A 12,536-nucleotide genomic window follows, 5' to 3' on the forward strand; every position below is an offset into this window, starting at 1 on the left:
TGGAATGTTTAGGAATCATCTTCAAGTTCATCATGCGTTTTACATAATTAAAATTCACATGACCCAACCTATTATACCACAAGTCAGATGATTCTATGTTATAAGCAACATTAGACAATGAATCAAAAGTGACATCATTCTCTAATTTATTACTGCAAACATGTTCAACACAAAGTTTAAACAAACCATCATCTAAATACCCCTCGCCAATAAAGGCTCTAGAATATAAAATAACAACTTTATTACATTAAAATTAAATTTATAACCCTCTCTAACTAGACATGACCCACTTAAAATATTCCTTCTAACTATAGGCACATGATGCACTTTGTGTAGAGAAAGAACTCATCATGAAGGAAACTTCAGATCCACGCATTCAATTCTCAACACCTTTGCAGTAGTGGAGTTGCCCATAGTCATGGATCTACCTTCAACAACCTGGTATGAGACAAAGACAGACTTATCAGCACAAATGTGCACATTAGCATCAGTGTCGACCAACCACTCAGTTGGCACATAAGATAAATTTGAGGGTTAACAGAGACATACTTAGTGTTGGTACCAACGACCTCAGTCACCATGTTGACTTGAGGAGTATCATCTGTGGTCCCATGAGCTTTGGCCTTCTTGGAAGGACATTCCTTGGCCTAGTACCCAACCTGTTCACAATTCCAACACAGTTTGCCCTTTGTCTTTTTCTGGATTTTGGCCTTAGGTTTGAATTGTTTTTTCATTGCAGGTTTAGATTTTTTGCCCTTGCCTTTAAAAGATCTGGTCATCATATTGACTTTAGGTTGTTCAGTTGGCATCACAACTTGCTTCTGACTCGTATGCTCTTCTTCAATGACTATGGCTACCATAAGATCATCCAGGGAGATCTTTCTTCTACGGTGCTTGAGAGACATAACAAAGTTTACTCAAGACTTAGAAATTTTTTTCACGATGGTCATTACTTGAAACCAAGGTTGTTAAATGCGATGAGGCGAAGCGAGGCGTTGAGCCTGTTATGAAGCGAGGCGTTGAAGCGTAAGCTTCATGATCAAAATAATAAAACATATAATATTAATAAAATAATAAAAATTTAAAATAAAAACTACTAATAAATGACAATATAAAATAAATTGTGTCCTCACAAGATCAATTAAGTTCCAAATCCTCATAGTGAAACTTTGAGAAACCAGAGTTTGAAGCTAGAGCTTCCCTCTACAGTGGTCTAAACTAGAGCTTTAACGTCATTTTTACCCGAAATCGCAAAAATTAAGAAGAAAAAATATAGAATCAAATCAACCATCATGATGGAAACTCATCGAAATCCATCTAAGAATGAAGAAATAAAGAAAGGAGATGAGCAAACAGGGGAGGAAGGGTGGTGGTGCTACCTCAGGCCATGCCAATCTGGAGCTTTATCCTTCCAGATTAATTGATAACCGTCCTTGGAAATACAATACAGGATTAAGCATATAGGTAAGTTTGGATTTCAAGCAACCAACTGATGTTTAATGGCTCAGTCATAATGAATAAAAATTAAGGCAAACCTCATTAGTTATCAGGCAAAGACATTATGACAAACCCCATGCAGATGCATAACCCAAAACCGATCGATGCATAAAATTTCTAAGAAATTATTTTTTCATCTTGCACATTATTGACTTCTTTTTTTCCTTTTAATCAGTTGAGCTGTGAATTGGACAGAGAAAATAGGACAAGCTCCAGTTCAATGAAGCTAGCAGATGAGATCGGATGGCTACGACAAGCAACACACAAGAAGCATGACCCATCATTTTCCCAGCCATCCAACCAAGGAAGTGCAAAGCAAGGAGCAGAATTCCATGGATGCGTTGAAGGCCCAAAATCCAAGTTGTAGGAGAAGAGTCAAAAAAGTGTTAGCAAGCACAGAAACGAGAGAAAAAAGGCTGACAGGAATTGGCCCTACAGGTGATGGTTTGCTTTTGGGTGCTGATAACCCTTGTTGGCTGCTAGCTTCTTGTGTACCAACTTCATAAATTAAGTAAACAACAAGATAAAACTGAGAACGCCTCACTGCAGCGCCTCAATACCTTGAGCATGCGCTTCGCCTTTGAGGCGTACGCCTCTCACAACACTGCTTGAAACTTCTCAGAAAGTTTCATATCAGCCTTAGCCAAACTATGGAGCAACAACAGAAACTTGTGTGTCTGTTCATTGACCGACTTGCCTTCAACCAACTGGTACTTCAAAAACTTGACAACCGAGTACTTTTCAAGAGCTTGGTCTTCGATATTGTACTTTTTGTCAAGTTGATCCCATAAGGCTTTAGCAGTGGTAGAGGAGAAGTTGTATACGTCGAACAAAGTGTTGGATAGAGCCAACATAATACAACCACGAAATATACCATCCATCTCTTTCCATACTACTGCCACAATAACAGAGGTTGGATCAGGATCTATTTCAGAAACAGTAGAGCATTTGAATTTCAGAACAGAAATCAAGCCTATAGTCGTGAAGTAGATTTTCATACATTGATGCCAACACTTGAAATTTTGTTCAACAAATTTTTCAGGCATACCAGACATGTCTACTTTCGGTATAAAAGTAGATGAAGTCGACATGCTTAGAATCTTCTCTAAGACTGTTAGATCATATTTCAGATCACATCGTTTCACAATCAGCATCATGATATAAATTTGAATAAGTATTAACATAATAAACATAATTAACATTCGATCGAAACAAAAACAGGGAACAAACATCTCGATTTTCATATTATACCAAAATCCAGATAAATACAAAAGACCAAACAGATGCATAGAATATAATAAAAACAACAGTAACATGTTAATACTATGTAACAGGCTAAGGCATATGAAAATACTCCCCTTAGAGACTTTCCCTTCGAAGACAACCTCTCAGAACCGCTACGGCAGAAAACCCTTTTTTGGGAAACACAGAAGAGAGAGAGAGAGAGAGAGAGAGAGAGAAATGAGAAACCTTTCACGTTCTGTGAATGTGCGGTAACCCTCTAACCACACCCTTTTATAACCCTTGAATGGTTACAAAAGACATGGAAGAGATCCAATGGATGTGACGATCCAACAGATCGATCAGTTATCCATTCTCCTTTTCCTATTTATTTTAATCCAAATAAAAACGATAATGCGGGACAAAAAGAACATTGGACTTCGAATGAAAATGGCCCTAAAGGGCCAATAACCCGAACCGACCTGGCTCTATTCAGCATGACGCAACAGGCGCACGCGCGTGTGCATATGTGTGGTAGTCATCCCACTCCCTTGTTCTTTAATTGAAGCAAGTGTTAGAATCTCCATGTAGGTTATAAAGCCAACAACTTACTTGAGATTCTTCAATATGGGACTATTCAACATCATCAAAGTCCAAACACATTCCATAAAGGAGTGGTCCCCACATGTTTTTTTTATTTGAATTCCCTCCTCTCCTGTTCCTACATCCAACATATAGGAGAAAATTTCTTGGGTGTAAATTACTATACAAGGATGAGGAATGCCTACAATATGCTTGGGTTCGAATGGAAGTACCACTTGATTTCCAACCCTCATGCATGAAAGTAGAGTTTGAAAATGGTTTACTACAACAAGTTCTTTATAAGAGCAGTATTCGCCATTGCTCAATATGTGGTGCATAATTAAGGTATAGAGAGAACACAAGCAATAGGAGAATCACACTGCAAGAAAATACACACAACATGTTGGGTGTAAGAAGAGGAAGTGAGAGAATTCAAATAAAGAAAACGTGGGCACTTTTCCTTTTGGAATAAGTTTGGACTTGATGATGTGAAATAGTCCCATATTGAAGAGTTTCAAGGATGTTATAGGCTTCATAACCTATATGTAAACTCTTACACTTGTTCCTAAGAACAATAGGATGGGATGACTACCACACACATACGCGCGCGCATGCCCACCCGCCGTGCCATGCTGTGCCGAGTCGGGCTGGGCCGGGCTCGGGTTCAGGTTCAGGTAATTGGCCCTTTAGGGCCATATCCAATCAAGATCAATGATCTTTTTACCCCGATTTTCTATGTTATTTGGATAATATAATGGGTTATGAGAAATGGATAACGGGTCACGATTCCTGGTAGTCTGTATCCGTTAACGGGTCTTGACTCCTCAAATTCTGTAACGGGTCCCTTCCACATTTTTGTAACCGTTTGTGGGTTATAAAAAAGTGGTTAGGGCTGGGGTTACAGATATATGATACACACAGAATTCAAAGGAGATCTGACTCTGCGTTTTCTCTCTCCCTGTTGTTCTCGCTCTCTCTCTCCTAAGTTTTCCTAGAAAGGAGTTTTCTGCACAGCGGTTCAGAGAGGTTGTCTTCAAAGGACGATCCGTTGGAGTGCACCGATCTTGATCGTCGAGGCTATTGTATCTTGGGAGAAGGACGCCGGACCTTGTTTGCACCAAATCTTTTCTAAGGGGAGTACTTTCGTATGCCTTAGCCTATTACATAATATTAACATGCTTTGGTTGCTTTTATTGTGTTTTATGCAATTATTTGTTGTTTTGCCTTTGTCTGGATTTTGGTATGATGCGGAAACCAATATGTTTGCTCCTTGTTAATGTTTCGATCAACTGTCTATCATGATTTTTATGTTGATTTATATTCTATTTTATATCATGCTGTTGATTGTGAAACGATACGATCTGAATTATGATCCAACGCAACACTCGATGATATAACATAGTTCAACTCCAGAGTCTACGTCCACGACTCTCAACAGTTCTCTCAAAATGTTCAATGGAAAGGAGAGCTTCCGTTCATGTTTTATATAAACTGTTACAAGCCTTCCTTTGGATTCTGCTTGAATGTAGGGACAGCTTCAGCATCTTGTGAAGTTTCCTTTAGCTGAAAATCCTTTAGATTTGAATTGCTCCCATCTTGATTGGGACACTTTATCTTCTTCTTGCCTTTCTCACATTTGCTTGGATTTGAATTCGTGGATTTGACCATCTTATTTGGATATTCCTCAACAGCCCCTCTCAAGCTCAACGTCTGGGAGCAAACATTGAGCTTGTCATGAGATGTGGACAAAGGTTTGGTCATTAGATCTGCAAGTTGATCCACTGTAGAAATGTACTTAACTTGTAGATGCTTCTTGTAGATATGATCCAGAAAATAATGTGCATCTATCTCAATATGCTTTATGATGAATTGGATTCACAAATAGTTGGATTTGGTTGCAAAAAATCAAAACCATATCTGCTTCTAGTTATAATCAGATATGGTTTTGGTTTAAATGAAAACAAATTTTGTTAGATATCAGATAAATTCTCGATTCATTGAAATCCCTACTGTTGGGCAAGTGAGACAGAGAGTTTTTAGGGTACTGTTTGGAAGTAAAAAAGATGTAGGAAAAGTCATAAAAAGTAAAAAATCTGTACAGTATTTTTTACCCTTTTCAAACGAAAGCGACTTTTACATCGAGGGTGATTTTCTAAAAAAATGAACTTTTTGATAGAAAACATTCCTATGAGAGGGGTGAAGGAATATTTTTTATAAAAAGAAAATAGTGATTTACACTCTCTACCATGTATCTTACAACATCTCATCACCACCCACCCGCCTCATCAAAAACTGTCATCCCCACGATTTTCTACAATCCATCTCACCGCCACCACCTACCATCACTCACATCTTGAAAAACAATATCAAAGAAGCTTATGATTTTCTACCACCACCATCCATCTCATTACCATGACCCATTTATCGAAAAAACCACCTTCTCCACCATCTATCACCACCTACCTCCCAAAAAAATAATGCCAAAGAAGCTCCACCACCGTCACTGTCGTCCATCTCAGCGTCACCCACCTCTAGGAAAATTAGGTCTCCTCTTTCATTTTTTAAGATTTTTTATTTTATTTTTCTGCTACCCAAACAAGTAAAAAATTTTCATTTAAAAAAAAAATTATGATATAAAAACTTTTCCCAGGCAATTTTTTTTTTTTTGCTATGAGTGTTTTTTGCTTTCAAACTGCCCTTAGGCTAATAAGGTCACGAGTGGTGAAATGGGTTTCCGCAATGTTGTCAAATTCTTATCTGCCAAATTTTGACCACAGGAAGGCACGTGTCACAAACCATTAGAAAATGTTAAAACTATTTTTCATAACATTTATTTGAAAATTAGCTGGTTCTGGTCAGGTTTGTATGGAATTTCTGCAAACACTGGTTTTCGGAGGTTATCAAAAAATAAAAAAGAAAAAAACCTGCCATATTGATTACAAAACTGACTTCACAATCTATTTCGGATCCGGATCATGATTCAAAATCATGATTCGGTTCCGGGTTTGGATTAACTATGATCTAGAACCGTATCCGATCCGCTTCAACCCCTACCAAAAACCCTAAAGACCAGCACTCATTTGCCCTATTATACTTCTTCTTTCACCGTCGCCGTCGCCGTCGTTCAAAATCATGATTCGGTTCCGGGTTTGGATTAACTATGATCTAGAACCGTATCCGATCCGCTTCAACCCCTACCAAAAACCCGAAAGACCAGCACTCATTTGCCCTATTATACTTCTTCTTTCACCGTCGCCGTCTCCGTCACCGTCGCCGTCGCCGTCGCCGTCGCTAGCGATGGGTCGGGTGATCAGGGCGCAGAGGAAGGGAGCGGGATCGGTTTTTCGGTCGCACACGCACCACCGGAAGGGTCCGGCGAGGTTCCGGTCGCTGGACTTCGGGGAGCGGAATGGGTACCTGAAGGGGACGGTGACAGAGATCCTGCACGACCCAGGGAGGGGGGCGCCGCTGGCCCGCGTGACCTTCCGGCACCCGTTCCGGTACAAGCATCAGAAGGAGCTCTTCGTGGCCGCCGAGGGCATGTACACCGGCCAGTTCGTCTACTGCGGAAAGAAGGCCACCCTCGCCGTCGGCAACGTTCTCCCCCTCCGCTCCATCCCCGAGGGTGCCGTCGTCTGCAATGTCGAGCACCACGTCGGCGACCGCGGAGTCTTCGCCCGCACCTCAGGCGACTACGCCATCGTCATCAGCCACAACCCTGACAATGGCACCTCCAGGTTCATCGTCTATTCCCTTTCTCTCTAGTTTTCTTCGCGGAATTAGGGTTTTTTGTGTTTTTGATATCTTCTCCTGATTTCCTGTTGCTTTTGAGAGCTAATGCTTTTGGCTTGATTAGTGTGGCGAAACAAAAATCCAGTTTTTTTTCTTGCGTTTTCTTATTTTATTAGTGCTTGTTGTGCTTCTGATCCAGGGTTTTGCATGGCGTTGACGAGTGTTGGGTTTTGATTAGTTAGGTCGTTGTTTTGATTGTTCTTGTGCATACCGTTTACTGACAGAAATTTCTAGGATTTTGTGTAATGCTCGGGAAAGTATTCCGATGGGTTTTTGTTTAAAAAAGATAAATTAGTGCCTGTAATTTGGCCTGATTTTTAGGGTTTTTGTCGCATTTTTCTAAGGATTTTTGTGTTATGTTGGCATAATTTAGGGTTTTGATGTTAATTTGATGCTTGTTCCATGTTATTTTGCGGGGTTTTGGTTACTCGGGGTTGTGTAGTAGTGTTAAGATAATCGTGTGATCTGTCTGAAAATAATAGTTGCTAGTGATTTTGGTAAATAATGTTTGATAGATTTCTTTTCCCATTGCGGGCACTAGTTGATTTCTTATATAACTGTAACGGACATAAATTATTCAGTATTTTTTTTTCAATGGGTGGACTATTTACTTTCTCTGATTGACAACTGTTTGGATCATTTGATGAGAGGACATTGATGTCTTATGGAAATTAATCTTGCGTCGTCTGTGTATGTACGTCCAACCCATGGTTAAGTTGCTTGCACAGTTTTAAAACCAAGTCCAAATTTATTAGCCCTCCTGCTCAATTTTGCTATTTTATCTACACATTTTTTGTTCTATTTAGCTTTTAAGAAAAGGCGGAATCCTTGCAGGAGAAGGATTTGGCAATTTTCTCCTGTCTGGAAAGGAACACAAAGCAAGGATTCAAATTGGCTCATATGGATTACCTTTGGTTCCACAAGTTCTTTTGTCCCAAACAAGATAACATAAATTTAAGACCTTTATTTAATCATAATTATTATGATCTTCCCAAGTAGACCCTTATGTTCCTTCCAATTGCTATAAGCATGATCATGATTGTATAGCGGTTATGCAACTAGGTCAACTATGTAATCATTTGTATAATTGTTGTACTAATCCTGTGTCTACTCTACACAAATATTCTGTTTGTAGCATGTGGTTTTACTCTAAAGACATGTCAGTAACAATGTGGTCAAGGAGCTAGAAAGGTGGTTTTTGTAAGTAGGATGTGATTAGGCAGCTTTGCAGTCTAACCTGATGAGAACATAAAACCACCACTTCTTTTCTAACAAGTTATTTTTATTTTTGCTCTCATAGACATAAGCGAGTGATAACCTTCAATTGCCTCAGTTGCATTCCTTTTTACAAGGTTTATTGTAGGCCTTAGCAATCATCACGGAACCATGCATACATGGAAGTATCCATGTAATTAACTGTGTGCGGTTAAATCTCTCTTGTTTGGAGAATTGCCTTAACCACTGGATGTGTTCCTGCTGTGTCATTATCTTGTCTATGTGGGCAAGTCAGGCCTGTTTATATATTCAGGAATTTGACAGACCTGTTTTTCCTTCCATATTTTTTTTTGTTCTTTTCATAGGATTAAGCTTCCTTCTGGTGCCAAGAAGATTGTGCCGAGTGGTTGCAGAGCCATGATCGGCCAGGTTGCTGGTGGTGGTAGGACAGAAAAACCTATGCTTAAGGCAGGTAATGCTTATCACAAATACCGGGTGAAGAGGAACTGCTGGCCCAAGGTGCGTGGTGTTGCTATGAATCCAGTTGAGCATCCTCATGGTGGTGGTAACCATCAACATATCGGCCATGCCAGTACTGTCCGTCGCGATGCGCCTCCTGGCCAAAAGGTTGGTCTCATTGCTGCAAGAAGGACCGGTCGTCTCAGGGGACAAGCAGCTGCTACTGCTTCCAAGGCAGAGAAGGCTGCTTAGGATCTATTTTTTGCTTTCTTTTTTTGCCTTATTTTCTTTTTGGTTTGTACTTGGAAGTATTGCTGATTCCTCTTTTTGGAGATTCTTTAGACTTGTTCACTCCTTGTGGAGTGGGACATATATTCTGTCTTCTGTTAGAAATTAATCGGATTTTTGTGTTGGTGTTGGGTTAATGATGTTCTTAGTATTTAGGCATGGAGTGTTGTCCATGAATTCCTTTGGAGGGCTTTATCTTCATTCTTTTTACTTCGCTTGCACGTTGAGTTTCTGAGGGAATTGTGAGGGCGATGAACAAAAATCCCATTGCATGTCTTCATTATATTTTGCCCAGAATTAAAAAATGCACCAAACATCTTACTCTGTTACATGTAAATCCAAGGTTCCAAATTTCATACTGCATATCAAGAATGCACTAGGAATTTTTTTACCTTGCGTGGTTTACATTTTTCCACCATCCTAAAACTGATGGCGGTTCTTATTCTTCATACTTAACAGAGAGAGAGAGAGAGAGAGAGAGAGAGAGAGAGAGAGAGAGCATTCACCATTCAACATTACCAAAAAACATCCAACAGAATATTGGATGGGAGAGACAAAAGAGAAACATAAGAGCGAAGCAACCACAATCTAGATGGTGATTGTGCATAGATCATAGTACAAGCCGATCAGCCCCTCCCCCCTACTATGTAACTTAAGAGCTAGATACACATCAGACATGACCTGTTGCCGAAGCCTTCCGAAATCGAATGTGATGCCCCTGAAAAAGATGTCGTTTCTTTCGGTCCATATGACCCACCATGCTGAAAGCAATCAAACCCGCCACAATAATCTCCATTTTTTTTTGTGTCGTACAATCCTGGGACCAAGCAAGAGGTCCCGAATAACGGAGCACGGACGAGTTTGAACAGGTGGTGCACCCCAAGTTTGAAAAAATAAGTCTAGAACGACCGGGCAGAGCCAAAATAGGTGAGTCGTGTCCTCTACAGCCTTCTCGCAAAGAACGCACATGCTTGGAAATTGAATCCCCCGTTTTCTGACATTAATTTGGGTTTGAACACGATCCAGAACCACAAGCCACGCCAAAGCTTTTGCCCTTGGAGCTGGCCCCTTACCCCACATACAATCACTGGGAAACCAGTCCATCCCTGACGGCAACAAGGAATGCTAAACTTGCTTAATGGAGAACCTATCTCTGCTCGCCATGGCCCAGTGAAGCCACGGCAGGCCATGGACCGGCCTAAGATCTCTGCCATTGAAGGATCGAAGTGTTTTCCGCCACTCCAGCCAGAGGGACGAGTGACACACTGAACTTGGTGTGGAAAGAAGGGATTCATGTAGACTACCATATTTTTGCCTAACAAACGTAGCCCAAGAAGATTGAGATGTGGAAGCTTCCCAAGCCTACTTCAAGACTAAAACGATGCTCCTCTTTCTCAGAGCTGGAATCTCCAAGCCGCCTCTCTACCTCGGGAGAACGATCTGTTGCCAAGAAACAAGCGGGTACTTTTTGTGTGACACATTCCCAGACCAAAGGAAGTGCGAAAGCAAACGGTTAATCGTCTGCTCTACTATCGTCGGTATAATAGACATGCTCATTCGAAACTCTGGTAATCTGGCTAAAACATGGCGAATGAGCGTAGTAGGTCTAAGCCTTGTGTAGAGTGGGTTCAAGAAAGAAGGATCTGATGCGAGCCCTCATCTCATGATTAATATGATCATCCCCATCTCCATACTCATATATGCAATGTGAAGCCAAAGTTGATCACCGGGATGAGAAAGGAGATGGACTGTCCTTGTTCATGTTCTTCCAGGCTTGGGCCAATGTGTTTGATGGCTTGTCGAGATTGGACAGAACAAATGAGCGAAGCAATTCAATGCACATGAGCTTGAAATTCAACAAGCATTCATTCAGTTTGGCATGCAAGAACACTTCATGTGATGTGCCTATTCAAAACTTAAAATATTCCATTACACCCTACTTCAAGTTATAATCACATACTCAATTGTCATTAGAAACGATGCATGAACATCGGGAATTCATACTATGTATAACTTAACTGGTTCACATTTGGTTCGAAACCGATTAGGCAAACAGGCAAGATATCATTTCATATAAGCCACTTAGTTGAATCACAAAAATATGGCTTACTTAAACTTATAACAAGACCACCTATTTTACTTGCACCCAATAGGTCACCGGTGGTGCTCACCGCTAGATTATGTTATAGCGAGTACAAAACTCAAATGCAGTTGCCAAGGATTTACAAAACCATTTTTTTTTTAAACAAAGCGAAACAAATGAACCCGCTCAATGGAGACTGGTCTGTCCCATTGTGGGTTGGACTAAAGTCTGATCCATTATCAGATCAGTCCATGAATTCGCACCATTCGGTTCTATATACATAATTTAAACCTTAAAATAAATAAATAAAACTGAACAATTAATCACGATACTAGACAAACGCAGTCCCAAGTAAGGATTGGACTGGTTTATTTCAAATCCTGGGCTAAGGTCTGATCCATAAATGGATCAGACCCAATGGTTCCCACATCGTTTTTCCAAAACATAACAAGCCCAACCCGTTTCAAGGCTGAACTGTTATACTATTTTTTTTTCACAGCAAGGCTACCATTCAGAATCCCATAATACATGAATCACACATGCCTTACATGACAAATTAAAGTCCAAAGAGGGAACTCAGCAGAGAACCCAATTTAACATTACCTGAAATAAACCCTGAGGTAATGGTTGACCATTTGTCACATACTTGGGTCGGCTGGGGTAACCTGAGTCTTTTTTAGGCTCAACTTGGACTCTCTCTCTTTTCTTTTATAAACAAACTTGAGACAGCAATAATAATAAGAAGAAAAACAAAGGACACAACATTAAAAATTAACAAAACTAAAGGTCCTATGCATCATGAAACATGGGACATATATCAAAGGTCAAAACCCATTGATTCATCAAAGTATCTAATTATCATACAAAAGTTCCCTTTTTTTTAATGTGTGCATTTATTTTATTTTACTTTTAATTCACACTTCAATGATCAGTCCCGGCATGACCAGGGCCTGATTCCAGTGGGTTTTACATGCATATGCATGACTGATCCAGTTCATGCATTCAAATATCGGTTTTTTCTATTTTTTTCCAACTGACTTCGATGCTTAATGGATCTGAACCGATATCTTTTCCTTCATACATTAGGATCGATATACAGGTTTAATCCGTACACATTCGAAGCATGCTCATGCATATGAATCTTAGCCTACGGGTGTCAAGTTAGAACCCCTACCTTGAATATGCCAAAAAGAATAATATGAAATCGAAAACCATGAACACCGCTACGTAAACATCACCTCCTTCAATCTTACAAAAGTTGTATGGAGGAAGAGAGAAAAGAGAGAGAATAGGAGAGAGATAAAACAATAAAGGAGAAGAGAGGTGATGATGCGTAAATTACTCATAATTATAATATATTTTTATAGCATAAATGCATCTTTTATAGGTTTAGAACCCT

The 12,536-nt window shown here is 39.9% G+C and overlaps 1 protein-coding gene across 1 annotated transcript; it reads left to right on the forward strand.

Moving 5' to 3' along the window:
* The first annotated feature begins 6,532 nt into the window (after positions 1-6,532).
* On the forward strand, positions 6,533-9,191 carry LOC149834716 (large ribosomal subunit protein uL2). The gene is made up of 2 exons (XM_090010274.1): positions 6,533-7,037; positions 8,673-9,191. The coding sequence occupies exons 1-2, from the start codon at positions 6,598-6,600 to the stop codon at positions 9,016-9,018; spliced, it is 786 nt and encodes a 261-aa protein (XP_089866400.1). The 5' UTR covers positions 6,533-6,597; the 3' UTR covers positions 9,019-9,191.
* The last annotated feature ends 3,345 nt before the right edge of the window (positions 9,192-12,536 follow it).

The sequence above is a fragment of the Nuphar pumila genome, chromosome 6, assembly GCF_984573655.1.
Source record: "Nuphar pumila chromosome 6, dmNupPumi1.hap1.1, whole genome shotgun sequence".
Classification (NCBI taxonomy): domain Eukaryota; kingdom Viridiplantae; phylum Streptophyta; class Magnoliopsida; order Nymphaeales; family Nymphaeaceae; genus Nuphar; species Nuphar pumila.

Coding starts and splice junctions, on each gene's coding strand:
- LOC149834716 (XM_090010274.1), top strand. CDS start 6,598: ATGGGTCGGGTGATCAGGGCGCAGAGGAAGGGAGCGGGATCGGTTTTT. Junction 7,038..8,672: donor CCTGACAATGGCACCTCCAG/GTTCATCGTCTA, acceptor TTCTTTTCATAG/GATTAAGCTTCCTTCTGGTG.